At 37.5% G+C, this 20,645-nt stretch overlaps 1 protein-coding gene across 6 annotated transcripts in view; it reads left to right on the top strand.

Moving 5' to 3' along the window:
• Positions 1–20,645, top strand: part of Gria4 (glutamate ionotropic receptor AMPA type subunit 4) — a 392,371-nt gene that overhangs the window by 282,026 nt on the left and 89,700 nt on the right. For all 6 annotated transcript variants that reach the window (XM_021173095.3, XM_021173096.3, XM_029481411.2 and 3 more), the window contains exon 6: positions 18,161–18,214. In XM_021173095.3, the coding sequence (XP_021028754.1) occupies positions 18,161–18,214 (54 nt within the window). The remainder of the gene's footprint in view (positions 1–18,160; positions 18,215–20,645) is intronic.

Raw genomic sequence — 20,645 nt, 5'->3', positions numbered from 1 at the left:
TATAGAAAATAAATAAGTCGGGCAATGGTGGCACACACCTTTAATCCCAACACTTCTGAGTTTGAGGCCACCTGGTCTACAGAGGGAGTTCCAGGACAGCCAGGGCTACACAGAGAAACCCTGTCTCAAAAAACAAAAACAAAAAAAACAAAAAAAAAGCAATAAATAAATAAATAAAAATCAAACCTTCAATATATCAGTCAGATTAGTGCTAACTGAAGCTAATTGATGAAGTTAGAATAGCTGCAGCCATAGCTCTTTTTTTTTTTTTTTTTTTTTTTTGAGTAGGGAAAGTTTGAAGTTGTTTTATTTTCTGACAAATGAAATAATAAAATACAAACTACTTACTTTATATTTGTCAATTAACATGTCTTTCCAGTTTTTATGCTTGTTCATAGAATTACTTTAAATATATAGGTTTTGTTTTGGTTTTTTTGTTTGTTTTTTTTTACGTATTTTCCTCAATTACATTTCCAATGCTATCCCAAAAGTCCCCCATACCCCCACCCACTTCTCTACCCACCCATTCCCATTCCTTTGGCCCTAGCATTCCCCTGTATTGGGGCATATAAAGTTTGCAAGTCCAATGGGCCTCTCTTTCCAGTGATGGCCGACTAGATCATCTTTCGATACATATGCAGCTAGAGACAAGAGCTCCGGGGTACTGCTTAGTTCATCATGTTGTTGCAACTATAGGGTTGCAGATCCCTTTAGCTCCTTGGGTACTTTCTCTAGCTTCTCCATTGGGAGCCCTGTGATCCATCCATAGCTGACTGTGAGCATCCACTTCTGTGTTTGCTAGGCCCCCGGCATAGTCTCACAAGAGACAGCTATATTTGGGTCCTTTCAGCAAAATCTTGCTAGTGTATGCAATGGTGTCAGCGTTTGGAAGCTGATTATGGGATGGATCCCTGGATATGGCAGTCTCTAGATGGTCCATCCTTTCGTCACAGCTCCAAACTTTGTCTCTGTAACTCCTTCCATGGGTGTTTTGTTCCCAATTCTAAGAAGGGGCACAGTGTCCATACTTTGGTCTTCATTCTTCTTGAGTTTCATGCGTTTAGCAAATTGTATCTTATATCTTGGGTATCCTAAGTTTTGGACCAATATCCACTTATCAGTGAATATATATTGTATGAGTTCCTTTGTGATTGTGTTACCTCACTCAAGATGATGCCCTCCAGGTCCATCCATTGGGCTAGGAATTTGATAAATTCATTCTTTTTAATAGCTGAGTAGTACTCCATTGTGTAAATGTACCATAATTTCTGTATCCATTCCTCTGTTGAGGGGCATCTGGGTTCTTTCCAGCTTCTGGCTATTATAAATAAGGCTGCTATGAACATAGTGGAGCATGTGTCCTTCTTACCGGTTGGGACATCTTCTGGATATATGCCCAGGAGAGGTATTGCTGGATCCTCTGGTAGTACTATGTCCAATTTTCTGAGGAACCGCCAGACTGATTTCCAGAGTGGTTGTACAAGCTTGCAATCCCACGAACAATGGAGAAGTGTTCCTCTTTCTCCACATCCCCGCCAGCATCTGCTGTCACCTGAATTTTTGATCTTAGCCATTATGACTGGTGTGAGGTGGAATCTCAGGGTTGTTTTGATTTGCATTTCCCTGATGATTAAAGATGTTGAACATTTTTTCAGGTGCTTCTCTGCCATTCGGAATTCCTTAGGTGAGAATTCTTTGTTCAGTTCTGAGCCCCATTTTTTAATGGGGTTATTTGATTTTCTGGAGTCCACCTTCTTGAGTTCTTTATATATATTGGATATTAGTCCCTTATCTGATTTAGGATAGGTAAAGATCCTTTCCCAATCTGTTGGTGGTCTTTTTGTCTTATTGATGGTGTCTTTTGCCTTGCAGAAGCTTTGCAGTTTCATGAGGTCCCACTTGTCAATTCTCGATCTTACAGCACAAGCCATTGCTGTTCTATTCAAGAATTTTTCCCCAGTGCCCATATCTTCAAGGCTTTTCACCACTTTCTCCTCTATAAGTTTCAGTGTCTCTGGTTTTATGTGAAGTTCCTTGATCCACTTAGATTTGACCTTAGTACAAGGAGATAGGAATGAGCATTCTTCTACATGATAACAACCAGTTGTGCCAGCACCATTTGTTGAAAATGCTGTCTTTCTTCCACTGGATGGTTTTAGCTCCCTTGTCGAAGATCAAGTGACCATAGGTGTGTGGCTTCATTTCTGGGTCTTCAATTCTATTCCATTGGTCTACTTGTCTGTCACTATACCAGTACCATGCAGTTTTTTATCACAATTGCTCTGTAGTAAAGCTTTAAGTCAGGCATGGTGATTCCACCAGAGGTTCTTTTATCCTTGAGAAGAGTTTTTGCTATCCTAGGTTTTTTGTTATTCCAGATGAATTTGCAGTTTGCACTTTCTAATTCATTGAAGAATTGAGTTGGAATTTTGATGGGGATTGCATTGAATCTGTAGATTGCTTTTGGCAAGATAGCCATTTTTACAATGTTGATTCTGCCAATCCATGAGCATGGGAGATCTTTCCATCTTCTGAGATCTTCTATAATTTCTTTCTTCAGAGACTTGAAGTTTTTATTATACAGATCATTCACTTCCTTAGTTAGAGTAACGCCAAGATATTTTGTATTATTTGTGACTATTGAGAAGGGTGTTGTTTCCCTAATTTCTTTCCCAGCCTGTTTATTCTTTGTGTAGAGAAAGGCCATTGACTTGTTTGAGTTAATTTTATATCCAGCTACTTCACCGAAGCTTTTTATCAGGTTTAGGAGTTCTCTGGTGGAATTTTTAGGGTCACTTATATATACTATCATATCATCTGCAAAAAGTGATATTTTGACTTCATCTTTACCAACTTGTATCTCTTTGATCTCCTTTTGTTGTCGAATTGCTCTGGCTAGGACTTCAAGTACAATATTGAATAGGTATGGAGAGAGTGGACAGCCTTGTCTAGTCCCTGATTTTAGTGGGATTGCTTCAAGCTTCTCACCATTTACTTTGATGTTGGCTACTGGTTTGCTGTAGATTGCTTTTATCATGTTTAGGTATGGGCCTTGAATTCCTGATCTTTCCAAGACTTTTATTGTGAATGGGTGTTGGATCTTGTCAAATGCTTTTTCTGCATCTAACAAGATGATCATGTGGTTTTTGTCTTTGAGTTTGTTTATATACTGGATTACGTTGATGGATTTCCGTATATTGAACCATCCCTGCATCTCTGGGATGAAACCTACTTGGTCAGGATGGATGATTGTTTTGATGTGTTCATGGATTCAGTTAGCAAGAACTTTATTGAGGATTTTTGCATCAATATTCATAAGGGATATTGGTCTGAAGTTTTCTATCTTTGTTGGGTCTTTTTGTGGTTTAGGTATCAGAGTAATTGTGGTTTCATAGAATGAGTTGGGTAGAGTACCTTCTGTTTCTATTTTGTGGAATAGTTTGTGAAGAACTGGGATTAGATCTTCTTTGAAGGTCTGATAGAACTCTGCACTAAACCCATCTGGTCCTGGGCTTTTTTTGGTTGGGAAACTATTAATGACTGGTTCTATTTCTTTGGGGGATATAGGGCTGTTTAGATCATTAACCTGATCTTGATTCAACTTTGGTACCTGGTATCTGTCTAGAAACTTGTCCATTTCATCCAGGTTCTCCAGTTTTGTTGAGTATAGCCTTTTGTAGAAGGATCTGATGATGTTTTGGATTTCTTCAGGATATGTTGTTATGTCTCCTTTTTCATTTCTGATTTTGTTAATTAGAATGTTTTCCCTGTGCCCTCTAGTGAGTCTGGCTAAGGGTTTATCTATCTTGTTGATTTTCTCAAAGAACCAGCTCCTTGATTGGTTGATTCTTTGAATAGTTCTTCTTGTTTCCACTTGGTTGATTTCGCCCCTGAGTTTGATTATTTCCTGCCATCTGCTCCTCTTGGGTGAATTTGCTTCCTTTTGTTCTAGAGCTTTTAGGTGTGTTGTCAAGTTGCTAATGTGTGCTCTCTCTACTTTCTTTTTGGAGGCACTCAGAGCTATGAGTTTTCCTCTTAGAAAAGCTTTTATTGCATCCCATAAGTTTGGGTATGTTGTGGCTTCATTTTTATTGTACTCTAAAAAGTCCTTAATTTCTTTCTTTATTCCTTCCTTGACCAAGGTATCCTTGAGAAGAATGTTGTTCAGTTTCCACGTGAATGTTGGCTTTGTATCATTTATTTTGTTATTGAAGATCAGCCTTAGTCCATGGTGATCTGATAGGATGCATGGGACAATTTCAATATTTTTGTATCTGTTGAGGCCTGTTTTATGACCAATTATGTGGTCAATTTTGGAGAAGGTACCATGAGGTGCTGAGAAGAAGGTATATCCTTTTGTTTTAGGATAGAATGTTCTGTAGATATCTGCCAGATCCATTTGATTCATAACTTCTGTTAGTTTCACTGTGTCCCTGTTTAGTTTCTGTTTCCATGATCTGTCCATTGGTGAAAGTGGTGTGTTGAAGTCTCCCACTATTATTGTGTGAGGTGCAATGTGTGCTTTGAGCTTTACTAAAGTTTTTTTTAATGAAACTGGCTGCCTTTGTATTTGGAGCATAGATATTCAGAATTGATAGTTCCTCTTGGAGGATTTTACCTTTGATGAGTATGAAGTGCCCCTCCCTGTCTTTTTTGATCACTTTGGGTTGGAAGTCAATCTTATCAGATATTAGAATGGCTACTCCAGCTTGTTTCTTCCTACGATTTGCTTGGAAAATTGTTTTCCAGCCTTTCATTCTGAGGTAGTGTCTATCTTTTTCTCTGAGATGAGTTTCCTGTAAGCAGCAAAATGTTGGGTCTTTTTTGTGTAGCCAGTTTGTTAGTCTATGTCTTTTATTGGGGAGTTGAGTCCATTGATATTAAGAGATATTAAGGAAAAGTAATTGTTCCATCCTGTTATTTTTGTTGTTAAAGTTGGCATTCTGTTCTTGTGGCTGTCTTCTTTTAGGTTTGTTGAGGGATTACCTTCTTGTTTTTTCTAGGGCGTGGTTCCCATCCTTGTATTGGTTTTTTTCTGTTATTATCCTTTGAAGGGCTGGATTCGTGGAAAGATAATGTGTGAATTTGGTTTTATCGTGGAATACTTTGGTTTCTCCATCTATGTTAATTGAGAGTTTGGCTGGGTATAGTAGCCTGGGCTGGAATTTGTGTTCTTTTAGTGTCTGTATAACATCTGTCCAGGATCTTCTGGCTTTCATAGTCTCTGGTGAAAAATCTGGTGTAATTCTGATAGGCTTGCCTTTATATGTTACTTGGCCTATTTCTCTTACTGCTTTTAGTATTCTATCTTTATTTAGTGCATTTGTTGTTCTGATTATTATGTGTCAGGAGGTATTTCTTTTCTGGTCCAGTCTATTTGGAGTTCTGTAGGCTTCTTGTATGTTCATGGGCATCTCTTTCTTTAGATTTGGTAAGTTTTCTTCTATAATTTTGTTGAAGATGTTTGCTGGTCCTTTGAGTTGAAAATCTTCATTCTCATCCACTCCTATTATCTGTAGGTTTGGTCTTCTCATTGTGTCCTGGATTTCCTGGATGTTTTGAGTTAGGATCTTTTTGCATTTTTCATTTTCTTTGATTGTTGTACTGATGTTCTATATGGAATCTTCTGCACCTGAGATTCTCTCTTCCATCTCTTGTATTCTGTTGCTGATGCTCGTATCTATGGTTCCAGATTTCTTTCCTAGGGTTTCTATCTCCAGTGTTGCCTCATTTTGGGTTTTCTTTATTGTGTCTACTTTCCTTTTTGGTCTAGTATGGTTTTGTTCATTTCCATCACCTGTTTGGATGTGTTTTCCTGTTTTTCTTTAAGGACTTCTACCTGTTTGGTTGTCTTTTCCTGTTTTTCTTTGAGGACTTCTACCTGTTTGATTGTGTTGTCCTGTTTTTCTTTAAGGACTTGTAACTCTTTAGCAATGTTCTCCTGTAATTCTTTAAGTGAGTTATTAAAGTCCTTCTTGATGTCCTCTACCATCATCATGAGATATGCTTTTAAATCCAGGTCTAGCTTTTCGGGTGTGTTGGGGTGCCCTGGACTGGGCAAAGTGGGAGTGCTGGGTTCTGATGATGGTGAGTGGTCTTGGTTTCTGTTAGTAAGATTGTTAAGTTTACCTTTTGCCATCTGGTAATCTCTGGAGTTAGTTGTTATAGTTGTCTCTGTTTAGAGATTGTTCTTCTGGTGATTCTGATTAACGTTTATCAGCACACCTGGGAGACAGGCTCTCTCCTCTGAGTTTCAGTGGTTAGAGCACTCTCTGCTGGCAAGCTCTCCTCTTACAGGGAAGGTGCACAGATATCTGGTGTTTGGACCTCCTCCTGGCCGAAGAAGAAGACCCAAAACAGGACCTTTCCCAGATGCTGTGTTGCTTTGGCAGGTCACAGAAGCTGTCAGCTTCTGTGGTGCACACTCTCACCTGTACAGACTAAGTTCCTAAGTTCGGCGGAGTCCCGGAACCAAGATGGCACTCCCTGCTCCTGAGGCAGAGGGCTCCCGTGCAGGGTGGACCACTGTCCTCTGGCTGGGAGGGTGCCGGATGTCTGCGGCCCCAAAAGGATGCTGCCTCAGCTGCTCTGTGGTTCCCGCCTGTCCCAGAAGCTGTCTGCTTCTGTGGTGCACACTCTCACCTGTGCAGACTAAGTTCCCAAGTTTGGTGGAGTCCCAGAACCAAGATGGCGCTCCCTGTTCCTGAGGCAGAGGGCTCCCGTGCCGGGCAGACTCCTGTCCTCCTCCAGCTGGGCCAGCCATAGCTCTTGATAGCAAGAGTCTAGGAAGAAGATGAGTGTATTTCCCAGAATGCAGTCATTTTGTCTTGAAAACAATGTTAAATCCAGGATAAAGTTAGGCTCAAATAATGTTGCTTTGCTTGTAGAGCAGTTATTAGAATCCAAAAAACAATTCTTTTAAAATAATAAAGCAAAACCTGCTTGATAATTTGGATGAATAAATTTTTTTATTTTTATTTTTAAATCAGAAGCAGCTTCCCTAGAATATTCACTATAGGTTAAAGAATGATTTAAAGTATCAATTATTAAATAGGAAAATTGCTCATCAAATGTTGAAAACACAAGCTAACAAAAAGCAAATTACATCAACTGCTTTTTCCTATTGTCATGACAACATGCCTGGCAAAAGCACCTTAAGGAAGGGTTTGCTTTTGTTTATAGCATGAAGAGAAACAGTCCATCATGCACTATAGAAACATGTGCAGGAGCATGAGGCAGGTGGTCATAATGTGTCCACAGTCAGGAAACCGAAACCGGTGAATACTGTTGCTTAACTGACCTCAACATTTTCCTTTCTATTTGAGCTAGGACTAGCCAAGGAATAACCAATAACAAAATTTATAGTTTATTTATTGTTTAATCTTTTCTCAGTCAAGGATCCCACCTGTATCTAAAATATATCTTAAATACATCTGTACTTGCTCAATAGCCTTCCCTTTAAAAGCAGAACTCACACTAGAAAGTATATTCTTTTTTGGGTTTTTGTTTGTTTGTTTGTTTGTATTGGGTTTTTTTTGTTTTTTGAGACAGGGTTTCTCTGTATAGCCCTGGCTGTCCTGGAACTCACTTTGTAGACCAGGCTGGCCTTGAACTCAGAAATCTGCCTACCTCTGCCTCCCAAGTGCTGGGATTAAAGGTGTGTGCCACCACCACCTGGCAGTATATTCATTTTATTATGTGCTTATGATATTCAACTGTACACTAATATATAATATGCTAATATACTGCAAATAAAGCAAAAAATGGTTTCTTGTCTCTATTCTACAAGCTTCTTATTTTCCACTTATACTTGTAAGCATCACTCTTCCATCTGTTAACTTGTGTGACACATACTTATCATATACCTACGAGCTTCTATGCCTTGTCTCTGAGTTAAATCAATATCAATCTGATCTATACAGGTACTTAAAGGAAAAACAGAGCAGCACAAATAATCTGTCCAACAAGCAAAGTCGTTTAAAGGATGAAATCAAACTATTATGTAATAAACTAGAAGCTCCCAGGTTAAAAAAATATCTGGACAAAGGGCATTCAAGATTGAATATAAGTGTGGGAATGAGACAGCAGGGCATGCCTCCACATCAGTGGCAAAAACATGTGGCAGGACATCAAAGCAAGAGGCTTGAGGAAAGGACCAAGGAGAAATAAGGACAAATTGTAATAAGCAAACACGTAACTTTAATACTTCTACTAAGTATTCCTTTTGCTAAGGATCATGCTATTTGTCTAATTTGGGGATTCATATCTTCCATTCTTTTTGTTAAGAATTTGAGAAGTATAATTGATCTAGCTAGGCTTTTTTTTCCTTTTATAATTGTGTGTGTGTGTGTGTGTGTGTGTGTGTGTGTGTGTGTGTGTGTGTGTGTAAAATCTAGAGATCCTTGATCCCTCAGATATGAAGGTATAGACCAGTTGTAAGCCAATTGATGTGGGTGCTAGAACCTATACTTGGATCTGCTTTAAGAGCAATACATATTCTTTACCAATGAGCTATATGTCCAGCTAACTATACTTTGGTTAAAATTCCTCTCTCTCTCTCTCTCTCTCTCTCTCTCTCTCTCTCTCTCTCTCTCTCTCTCTCTCTCTCTCTCTCTCTCTCTCTCTCCTCTTTCCCTCCCTCCCTCCCTCCATCCCTCCCTCTCTATCCTCTCTCTCCCTCTCCTCCTCCCTCTGTGTGCATGTCTGCATGAGTGTATGTGTGTGAAGTGTGTACCTTTGTCTCTCTCATATGTGTTATATTTGTATATACATACGTATTTTCAGATATAGCCTGTTGAGTTCACAGAATATACATATATGTTAAGGGCTTACTGCTTGACACTGAGCACGCAGTTAGTGTGCTCTTCCCTAAGGAAGGCCATTCCTCCTGCTCCCAGTTTTCCTCACTTGCCTGTAGATTTTGTGTAAGATTGAGGCCTCATGGGCATTTCCCCATGCACTCAGGCATGTTCATCTCATGTCTGAGTAGCAGTCATGTTAGTGAGACTTTACTGATGTCACTTTTTGTGTTACTAGGAGATACAATCTCACAACAAACTCCCGGATCCTCTAACTCTTATTATCTTTCCACCTCCTCTTACATAATGTTCCATGAGCCTTTGGTTGTAAGTGTTTTGGAGATGTATTCATGGAGAATAGGTTACATGTCTCTGTCTCTTAATTAACTGTGATTTTCTGTAGCAGTCTCTGTTGCAAAGAGAAGTTTTCTTAGTGAGTGATGAATACTACATTTATCTGTGGTTAAAAGAACAAATGTTTATAGGTTCTTATTAGATATTATGCTGGTTTAGTAAATTAGTGGTTCTAGGTTCTCCTCCAATAACCATGATTTCATTACTACTGGTTATTTAACTGGTCTCTACATGCAGGCATCACACCCATCAGACTGTGAATGTCTTAAATCCAATTAGAGAGCTGTCGTTGCCTCCTAGGTATGTGTGCCACTACTATATCCATAGAGCTATCTTACCATGCTGACCCTTAATGTGTTTCATAAGCATCAAAGCTAGGTAGAACTGTAGATAGCATTTCTCCTTTAAAATCTTACATGGAACCTTCTCATACCATGAGACCCAGTCCTAAGGGAAAAGGCACTCAGTTCAGTTCTCAATTGCTGTTACTATATGTCTGCTTACATGTTTCATTCTCTTTTACTTAATTACCTGAGATACTAATAACAAAAGGCCTCAATGTGCTCAAATGCAAAAATATCCCACTGAAATAAAAACAAAGAGGATGACTCTGAGGCCATATGTGTTACATAGTTAATTTACCCCACTCCCATCTATTGAAGATGATTATGCACATGTAAATTAGAAAATGCTTGCTTAAAATGTTATTTCATAAGTTACTATATAGTGAGGAAAGTTCTACTCACCAAACAATAAAATAAGTTATTTCATATAAACTTCAAAAGATTTAAAAGATTATTGTTGAAATTGTAATGGTCTCTGAAGAGAAATGAGAAAACGTGGCCACAATGCTAAAATGGCATAGAATCTGGAATGATTGTATAAGCTAAGGTGAGGCTATAGGAAAACAGGCTTCAACTAATGCTTAACCAGATATAAAAAGTTTAACAAGTGTGTGTGTTCTGGTTTTGAGACTTAAAATGTATAGTTCATTATCATATTTAAAAATGTAAAAACTGCTATAGTGCACACAAAAAAATAAAATCTTTTAAACCTTATCTAACCTGGTGTTCCATTCAAACCTGGCACCTTTTCTGAATTCTCTCTGCATTTTACTTGTCTGCTGTTCATCCAAGAAAGTATGAAAGATATCCATAATTTGAAAAGAAGGAGAGAATAGAATGTTCAGGTGATTGGTTCAAATGCAATAAAAAAAATAAAATAAAGTAAAATAGAATAAAATAAAATAAAATAAAGAAAAAGAAATTTAGCAGGGTGGTGGTGGCACATGCCTTTAATCCCAGCACTTGGGAGGCAGAGGCAAGCGGATTTCTGAGTTCGAGGCCAGCCTGGTCTACAAAGTGAGTTCCAGGACAGCCAGGGCTATACAAAAATTTTGTCTCGAAAAACAAAATCAAAAAAAAAAAAAAAAAAAAAAAGAAAGGAAGGGAGGGAGGGAGGAAGGAAGGAAGGAAGGAAGGAAGGAAGGAAGGAAGGAAGGAAGGAAGGAAGGAAGAAAGAAAGAAAGAAAGAAAGAAAGAAAGAAAGAAAGAAAGAAAGAAAGAAAGAAAGAAAGAAAGAAAGAAAGAAAGAAAAAGAATACAAATGTATCAGGATTGATGTGGATGCCTAACAGACTTAAATATTTAAACAGTCAGGCCCAGCCTGCTGTTGCTATTTTGCAAGGTTATTGACTGAGGTAGAGGAAGTGGATATCTAAGTGTAGAGACTTGAAAAATGTATGCAGAGGACAGAAAACCCCAGATAGATGAGTTTTGGCCAACGAACAGTATGCACTGAACTGGCAGAGGTCTGAACTGAAAGTGCACACCAGTGCAATCGACAAAAACTAGACTAGACTCAAGTTTGAGCTAGATGATAACCCTAGAGACAGACTCTATATTTCCTTCCTGGAAGTCAGTTTGATTTTGTGAAAAAATTCCTGTGAGAGAAAATTCACTTATACACAACTTTACCCTTCCTTTCCTTCATGGGAAAAAAAAAAACTATTCCCAGTTAGAAATTTTTATAATCTTTTTTTTTTTTTGCAGTTTTTGAAATAAGCTTTTTTTTTTCAATTTTAAAATCTTGACTTTATTAGGTTTTATTTTTTATTTATTTTTTTATTACGTATTTTCCTCAATTACATTTCAAATGCTATCCCAAAAGTCCCCCATACCCCCACCCACTTCCCTACCCACCCATTCCCATTCTTTTGGCCCTAGCATTCCCCTGTATTGGGGCATATAAAGTTTGCAAGTCCAATGGGCCTCTCTTTCCAGTGATGGCCGACTAGGCCATCTTTCGATACATATGCAGCTAGAGACAAGAGCTCCGGGGTACTGGTTAGTTCATATTGTTGTTCCACCTATAGGGTTGCAGATCCCTTTAGCTCCTTGGGTACTTTCTCTAGCTTCTCCATTGGGAGCCCTGTGATCCATCCAATAGCTGACTGTGAGCATCCACTTCTGTGTTTGTTTGGCCCCGGCATAGTTTCATTAGAGAGAGCTATATCTGGGTCCTTTCAGCAAAATCTTGCTAGTGTATGCAATGGTGTCAGCGTTTGGAAGCTGATTATGGGATGGATCCCTGGATATGGCAGTCTCTAGATGGTCCATCCTTTCATCACAGTTCCAAACTTTGTCTCTGTAACTCCTTCCCTGGGTGTTTTGTTCCCAATTCTAAGAAGGGGCACAGTGTCCACACTTTGGTCTTCATTCTTCTTGAGTTTCATGCGTTTAGCAAATTGTATCTTATATCTTGGGTATCCTAAGTTTTGGGCTAATATCCACTTATCAGTGAATACATATTGTGTGAGTTCCTTTGTGATTGTGTTACCTCACTCAAGATGATGCCCTCCAGGTCCATCCATTAGGCTAGGAATTTGATAAATTCATTCTTTTTAATAGCTGAGTAGTACTCCATTGTGTAAATGTACCATATTTTCTGTATCCATTTTGGACATAGTACTACCGGAGGATCCAGTAATACCTCTCCTGGGCATATATCCAGAAGATGTCCCAACCGGTAAGAAGGACACATGCTCCACTATGTTCATAGCAGCCTTATTTATAATAGCCAGAAGCTGGAAAGAACCCAGATGCCCCTCAAATTTTTATAATCTTGATATCACCTCCAAGTACAGAAGAAAATTCAAACATACACAACACAGAAACATTCATCTTCTTTTAAAAGAGCTATCGTGGATTCTTATTTCCCATTCTCTACTAACCTCTTCTCACACTGCTCAGACTCATTTCTATTCTTTGGGAACTTTATTCTCCTCTCATTTGTATATTTCTGGCCTTGACTTAAAATTTTGCTATTCCCTAAAATACTTATAATTTCAGTCAGTAGCTTGTTTGTGAAAGCTGCTTATCTTATATTTGTGTGTTGATGAAGATGAAGTAAATTAAAGGTTTTGTTTTTTTAAGTAAAATGATTCGAAGCATCTTGAGAGTGAAAATCCAAAGATATTTATGGAAAATATTGTTCTTGAAGTATTTCCTAGCATGCAGTAGCATAGTCTCAGCACCAGGGCCATATCTCTATGTCGCTGCGTTCTCTGGAAGAGAATGACATCTGAAGGAGAACTTCCTACCTAATTTATAAGATCACAATAAAAGATAAACCAAAGCCCTTCACACTTGAGTCTGCTATTGTGTGCCTTTAGCGGGAGATATTGCCTAGCGCAGCATTCAGAACATTATAGTGATAGTTTGGGTAATGTACTTCCATGAAGTTCTTCATGGAAGAACTTCAGAGTGCTTTATTAATAATTGATACATAAAAGCTTTGCATAAAGTCTAACTAAGAATTCAAGGCCAAAACTTAGTAACTTTGTGTATGAAAATGAAAATATTATGGTAATCCTTTAGAAAATTATATTAACTTTTACTGCCATTTTTCTTTTTTAATATTTTTTTTAGTCTTTAAGTACTTCAGTCATGTATACAATGGATTTTTACAATATTCTCCCATTCTTCTCCCCCAGCACCTCTTGAATCCATCTTCCTTCCCTGACACTCTTAGCTTCTTGTTCTTTTTTTTTCCACTAATTCCAGTGTGTGCTGACTCATGGATATAGAGCCCTGGAGAGGAGAATAATCTACCTATCAAAGATTATATATCCTTAGAGAAAAGTGACTTTCCCAGAAGCTATCAACTGAACTGAGGGCTTGTGAGCTCCTACCCTCTCCATTCTAGAAAGTCAACTGACTTAATCCTATCCAGGTCTTAAGCAAGAAACCACAGGTGTTATGAATTCATGAGTAAAGTGGTCCTATCAAATCCACAAAATACTGTTTCCATCTGGTCCTCCCTAAATTCTGGCTCTTATAATCTTGCCCCCTCTTTATGAATAGTCCCTTAGCTTTTGGGGGAAAAGTTGTGATATAGATGTCCCATTTACAGTTGCACACCACAGATATTTATTCTCTTCACTTTGACCAGCTCTGAGTTTCTGCATTAACTCATGACAACTTGTTCAACTTTTCTCCTCTGATGAGATCTGAGAGTTGCATGAATCTGAAGGCTCAAAGGTAGAAAGTTCCATGCCATTAAAAACTGAATTAGGAGTTATATTAATGACAATTTACCACATCAATACCAGATGTGAACTCATGATACTTACTTGTTCTTATGCATACACCTGGTTTTACAACTGAATCATTGGACCAGCATCATAGATACTTCTAAAGAAGTATTTGTTTCCTAAAAAGAAGCAAGGAAAAGCAATTGAATGCTTCAGATTTGTTATATCTCTTAAGCATGTATTATTGAAAAGACAGATCCCTTTGACAGAGACAATCAGTATAGCTGGTGCATCCTTCCTGACCTGTTTTTCAGAACTTTAAGCAGACACTTGATAATTTTTATTAATCTAGTTGCATGGCCTGTTTCATTCCATGTGGATTAGTTTTTTACCACTACATCTCTTTGTCAGAATGAAAGCTGATAATTATATTTCACAGCCAAGTCCCTACCTTAATGTCATTTTCCTATGACAACATGACCAACCACCCTTGAAGAAGGTAAAAACATTTTAGATTCCATCTCTAACTGTTATTCTACTTAAACAACAATGTCAAGCACACAGAGGTACTGATCTGAACTTAAAGTGAAATCACTCAAACTTATTTATAAACATAAAATATTTTCCACTTGGTAAAACCCTAATTCTGATATTACACACTTGAAACAACCCTTAAATGTTTTTAAGTAAGGAAGTTATAAAGACCCTTTACATAGAGCACTATTCACTGTTATTTGGAATATGTACTGTACATTTTTCATAAAGAAATTTTGTCTTGGGTACATTTTTGGTGATGAACCAAATCTGACCTAGAATCATGGTCACTTGAGTAGGGTGGGGATAAAGAGTCCTCTGTGCAATCTGTGTGGTGTGACTCCTTTGTCATAGTAAAGAAGTTGGCTCAGCAAAGGCTCTTGTCTCTCTAGCATCTTTCAGCAAGTCTCTTCAGATATATGTTTTCTAAAGTTCTCTGTCTCCAGATGCCAATGCTCATGACACTCTGCAGGATCTTTCTTCCTGTAGGGAATTGGAGGCTGGTCTCCAGTTGAGTTGAGGTCTGAACTCCAATGGTGATAATTCACCTTCATGACACGGTAGGCGTTCCCTTATGCTCCTGGAACTCTGGCTCCTACCTAAGTTACCACCCCCACAGCCCCCACAAGAGAAGCATGGTCAGTAGTCATGCAGGCAATGGCCCAAGCTTCTGACCTTCAGGCTAAACTACTCCCCAGTTACCTAGCAATAGTAAAGACCATAAAAAGAGCTGTTCAGCCTCACCTTGCTCTCTTACTGCTTACTCTCTTACTTGTCTCCCTCTTACCCCTCACTCTCATCCTCTCTCCCCTCTCTTTGTCTTTTCTCCTCTCTTTGTCTCTCCTCTCCTCTCCCCTCTCTCCTCTCTTACTCTCTTTCTCTCTAGCCTTCTCTCTCTCTCTCTCTCTCTCTCTCTCTCTCTCTCTCTCTCTCTCTCTCTCTCTCTCTCTCTCTCTCTCTCTCCCCCTCCCTCCCTCTCTCTGCCTTTCTATAATAAAGCTCTTAAACCATAGAGAGTTTCTGCTCATCAAGGCTGTGCACACTCTTGTCAGTGTTGGGAACCTCTTCCCTTATCCCTCTCTCCCATAACCCCAATGGCTTTAGCAAGGAATCTCCGGGGATCTCTGGGTAGGGTTGCCCCTTGGCCACACCCTGAAGAGTGAGATAGAGGAATGCCCACCCAGGGATGAGTGGAAAGGGTAGGTAGCAGCCCTCCCACGCCTGAAAGACCAGAGAATAGGTGAAACTCTGGTGGGGTGAGGGTCTTTCCCTTCCCCCTCTTTCCTTGGGCCCCCTTTTTTAGTTCCCACATCTTCCAGTATTTTGTCCTTTTGTTTCCTGTGATTTGTTGAGACTTAAAGATTTAAATAGACATAGACAAGCTTCAGCTTGTTGTAGTGCTATACTAATAATCTAGAATTAACTGATTTGCTATGAGTGACCAGGATGAAGTTTCTAGATATTTCATGTGTTGCAACACTAGAGTTTATACTTTAAATAGGTATTTTTTAATTGGCAAACAGTTTGACTGCAATAATATGTAAATCACAGCTGAATATATAAGAAAGCAAAAACATGGTAGGCCTGGGGCTTAAAGATAGTTCAAAGAGGTTTTCATAACCACAGAAGAGGAAGATATAATAAGCAGAAAGAAATACAGAATTGGTTGCCGACTGGCAACAGAGCTAGCTAAGGCCAAACGGCAGAAATCTGTTCAAACTCAGTTTACATTTCCTCATGTAAGTGCCTGTTACTAAGTATTCGCTATTGATGCCTATAGCATTGTATCTTCCTGGAATTTCCAGAATATTAAATGATCTTGCCTTGCTCAGTCCATGTTCAGTCACTCAATCACACCCAATATAACAACTCAGTAAATGTCTCCTGTGCTGGTTAGATATAGTCATCTGGGAAGAGGGAACCTCAATTAAAAAATGACTCATTAAATTGACCTGTGGACAAATTTGTAGAGCATTTTCTTGACTAGTGGGGAGTACCCAGGCCACTGGGGGTGGTGCAGTCCCTGAGCAGATGACCCAGAGAACAAAGCAGACTGAGCAAGCCACGGAAAGCACACCTGTAATCAGCACCCTTCGTCTGCTTCACTTCCTGTCTCAAGGCTCCTACCTTCGTCCTGTCTTGGCTTCCTTGATGATTCACTGTAACCTCTAAACCAAATAAACCTTTTCTCCCAAAACTTACTTTTGATTATGTTCTTTATTGCAGAAATAGAAAGCAAACTGGGACATCTATTTATTGATTTTTTTTCTTTATAGTTCTGACAGTTTATCACTTTTCTTCTCCTTTGTGACAACATTCTCAAAGAATGTTGTTTTGATAGGTAATTATAAGCTAGGTATGCTGAACAGACCTTAAAGTGTATAAATTATATGGAAAACATCATAAATCTATACCTAAACATAAAGAACATAAATCTTCTATGAGTAAGAATAAAAGGTGACTACGTCGGTAACAGATGGGATGAGCATATATGGGACCCAGTGCTCACCCAGAAGGAGGAACTTTATGATCAGACTAAATAACATGTCAGACTCAGATCCCATGTAAAACCAGAATATTGTGAAGAACACAAAGTGGAATAGAAAAATATGTGCAAACTACTCAGGGCATTCATTGAGTGTGCTTTGTTTTGGTCTGGGTTTCGTATGTTAATGGGGTCATCTTTCCTAGGAGTTATCACAGCCTTCTTCAAGTAGATTAAATATTGAACTTGTACCATACACAGTGATCTGAAATCTAGAATCTGAGAAATAATTATAAAAATGGATGCATACAAGTACACACTATCTTTAGGCTAGACATTTTAAGGGATATCACCTGAATTTTTTTTTTTTTTCAAAACTGAAAGTCAGTGCTCAAAGTCAGAAAGTTTGAACCATGCTACCAGTGTCTGGTGTTAATTTATTAACAGCAAACATGCTTCCATATGAAAGGGACATATGAAAATACTTCAAGTGGAAAGCATCCAAGCAGAAAATGTTGAAGCTCTCATATAAAGTATTTGAGGATGCTGCTGACATGTTCATCACATCTTAGGAGTCCAGAGTCACAAGACCCTGGAATCAGTGCCTTTCTACCAAGTATCTTCATTTCATCTTCCACCTAATTTCCACTGTACTTATTTTAACTTGTTTGTGTCCACCTGATGAGGAGACCTCTCAGCACCCTCTGCATGTCAATCCATATATAATCAACAAATTACATTCATTGACAATCTTTTGTTTTATTTCATCTATCTGATATTTATGTTTACTAAAGAGTAAATTCTTTGAACCAAAATTATTTTATTTCTGTGCTACTGTACTCTCTTGAGAAATATATATATATGAACAGTTAGTTCATGTCACTATTGATCTCTCTGAAGAAATTATAATATTCTGTTTTTTCTAAAGGGCTAGCAAGACCCATTTGTAATTAAGAAAGTAAGAATGCTGCAATATAAAAGTTTTATTTTAATCCTGTATTTTGATGTGGTTTATGAGTTCTCATTATAATGTTCCACTTGTATAAGTCAAATGATGATGTTTTCCCATCATACTTCTATAGGAATTTATTCTGCAGTAGTTAATTAATTTTAATTTATTTTGTGTATGCATGGTATATATGTGGAGTTCATAAGACAACTTTTTGTGCTGTTTTATTCCTTCCACAAAGTATGTTCTTGCGATCAAACTCAGTTCATCAGGCTTGGCAGCAAGCACCTTTCACCAGTGGTCTGCCTCACTAGCCTTAGTTAATATTTTTCATTTATTAAGAATTTCATGAATAAACATTCATGAAGAATATGTTTTGATCAAATTCATGTTCCCACTCCCTCCTCTCTGACTCCTCTTATACTGTGACTACCTCTTTCCCCTCTAAGTTCATGTAATGTTTCAGTAAAGGTAAATTGACTTTCTCTCGTTCCTTGTATTCATAGATTGTGAGTGTTGGGAAGCATGTCAAAGGCTACCATTATATCATCGCAAATTTGGTAAGAAAACTTGTTTTTCTATTTTTACTAAGAGTTAATGAAGTATCCAGGATTGTGTCTTAAAATAATGCTCTAATGAATGGTCAAACTGCTTTATTTTGTACATTATTGCATTGAAGTACATTATTGTACTTCAGGTTATGCTACTAAAATAGCTGGTATATTTTGAAAATTAGATTGGATTTGCCAGGGAGAAATTTAATAATTATTATAATGTTTTCCTTACCATTACATCACCTGTCAAATTAAATACTGGCTTTTTGTCTGTCTAAATAATAAATGCTAGTCTATAAATAAATATATTCTTCAGTTGTAACAAAACAAGATATAGTGACTAATTACACAAATAATTCGAATGGGATTATTAACTTTTAAACCATATCAGCCTTTAAACTCATGTAAAGATGGATAATAAACAGTGTGGAATATATTGCTTAAAAGATCCAGACAAGTCTTTGTAGAGTATCTAACAAGGTTTATTGAGTGCTTCTTGTTAACCCACCAGCTTGAGGAAACAGACTGTTTTTTATTATATTTTATTATAGAAAAGTTTCATCTTAGACCTGGAACCCCAGTGTGACTTATCCTAGGGAAGACAGTGACACTTCAATGGTTTTTCTACTATTTCCCATCACATATTTCATTGATGAGAATCTTATTCTTGAAGCAGGAAAGCAGGTCAAGGTTAGAGAAGAGCCTCAGTCCTGTAACATTTCTGATGTTGAGGTTGCCATTTCATGTTTAGAAGGTCCAACTGCATGTTAAGTGTGCCATCACATGTCCATTGAGAGAGGTTCAGTCTGATGAACTAGATTGCAGCATGGACAATATAACAATAGATTATAAAAATTATCACACTGTGTTTCTTTAATAAAGTAAAATGTTGCAACACAATAGATTATTATAGAAATATCAGCAAATTCAACTCATCTTTTTTATTTCTTCTAGTAGCTCCCCAGTTTAATGTGCCATCTACTTCTAAAAATATAAATATTAAAGCAAATACATTTTGTTTTTTCTAAATATCTCATAAATACCTATTATCAGGGGTATCTCAATTCTTGTTGGAATTATATAATAGGTTTCTAATCAGTTATTATAGATGGCAGTTCTTACAGCTTTTCTTTCTAAATAATATAATCGGCAAAGAAAATCAATGTGTTATAAACTATCATAAAATTAGTGGCTTACACTGGAAGCTAGATAAATAATACAATGCACAGTGAAAAGAAATGGTATTTATGACCCACTAATGGCTCTCAGAGCCTTCCTTAAACAGCCTGAGTGGGTGGCAGATTATTTATACTAAAGTATCAACATATGAAATGGAAAACCATTTGTTTCCTAGAAGCAAAAGAACTCACTAGAAATATCAAGCTTTTATCATGAAAAGATCAGTGACATGTACCCAGATGTGTTATAATATACAATATTAATATGGATTTTCTTGGCATTCATTCACGCATATAGATAACTAGTTTCCGTTCTTTTAGCCAGTTCAAAACCATTTCATAAGAACTATATATAGAGGATTCCCAAATGTACAATTTGGTCAGAATCCAAATAAACATTTTTATTAATATTACAAATTATTGTTAAAGACTGATTTCACTGAAATTAAAGATGAGATAGGGACCTGGAGATGTAGCTCAGTTAGGAGACAACTTGCCCAACTTGCACAGAGCCCTGACTTCTGTCAACAGCACCACCTACACTCAAGGTGTTCAGGCCTATAATTCTAGAACTCAGAGGCATAATAAAAAAAGATGAAAACTTCAAATTCATCCTGGGCTACACAACAAGGTCAAGATCAGCCTAAGCTAAAAAGAGACCACGTCTAAAAAAAAAAAAAAAGTATAGAAATCTTATCATACTACTTTTACTGAACATTTTAACATATGTCTTAGAAAAAGGAGTAAGGGAAAAAGGAAATATAAGTTACCCAGATTGAGAAAGGAGGTTTTGCATGTAGGAATAACATAAAGAATTTTTAAAAATAATTAGTGAGCCAGTAGATGAATTGAGCAGTTATATAGGCCTCAAAGTCAATACATAAACATCTATTGTATTTAGAATATGATATCACACTTTCTGAAATAACTTAAAAATTATAATTATTGAATTATGGTTGACAATTAACAAGATTGTTACTATTACTTCACCTGTCATTAAAGCTGGCAACGTATATTACCAGCTTGCTACATATATTCCAGATTTATTTTAGCCAAAGGACAGAGTCACCATTTGAAAATCAAAACACTAGATATAATGTAAAATCTATATTTACCAAAAGGAGAAAAAAAGCTAAATAAACATCGATATGTGGGAAATCATACTATGAATTCATAAATGTGGGGTTTTTGTCAAAATCTAGGATACCCTTCATTTAAATAAGGTTAATAACCTGGAGATCATGGGTTTAAATATGGTA

Source organism: Mus caroli, unplaced genomic scaffold (assembly GCF_978045245.1).
Source record: "Mus caroli unplaced genomic scaffold, Mus_caroli_1 scaffold_11, whole genome shotgun sequence".
Lineage (NCBI taxonomy): Eukaryota > Metazoa > Chordata > Mammalia > Rodentia > Muridae > Mus > Mus caroli.
This window is presented reverse-complemented; position numbering and strand designations above follow the sequence as displayed.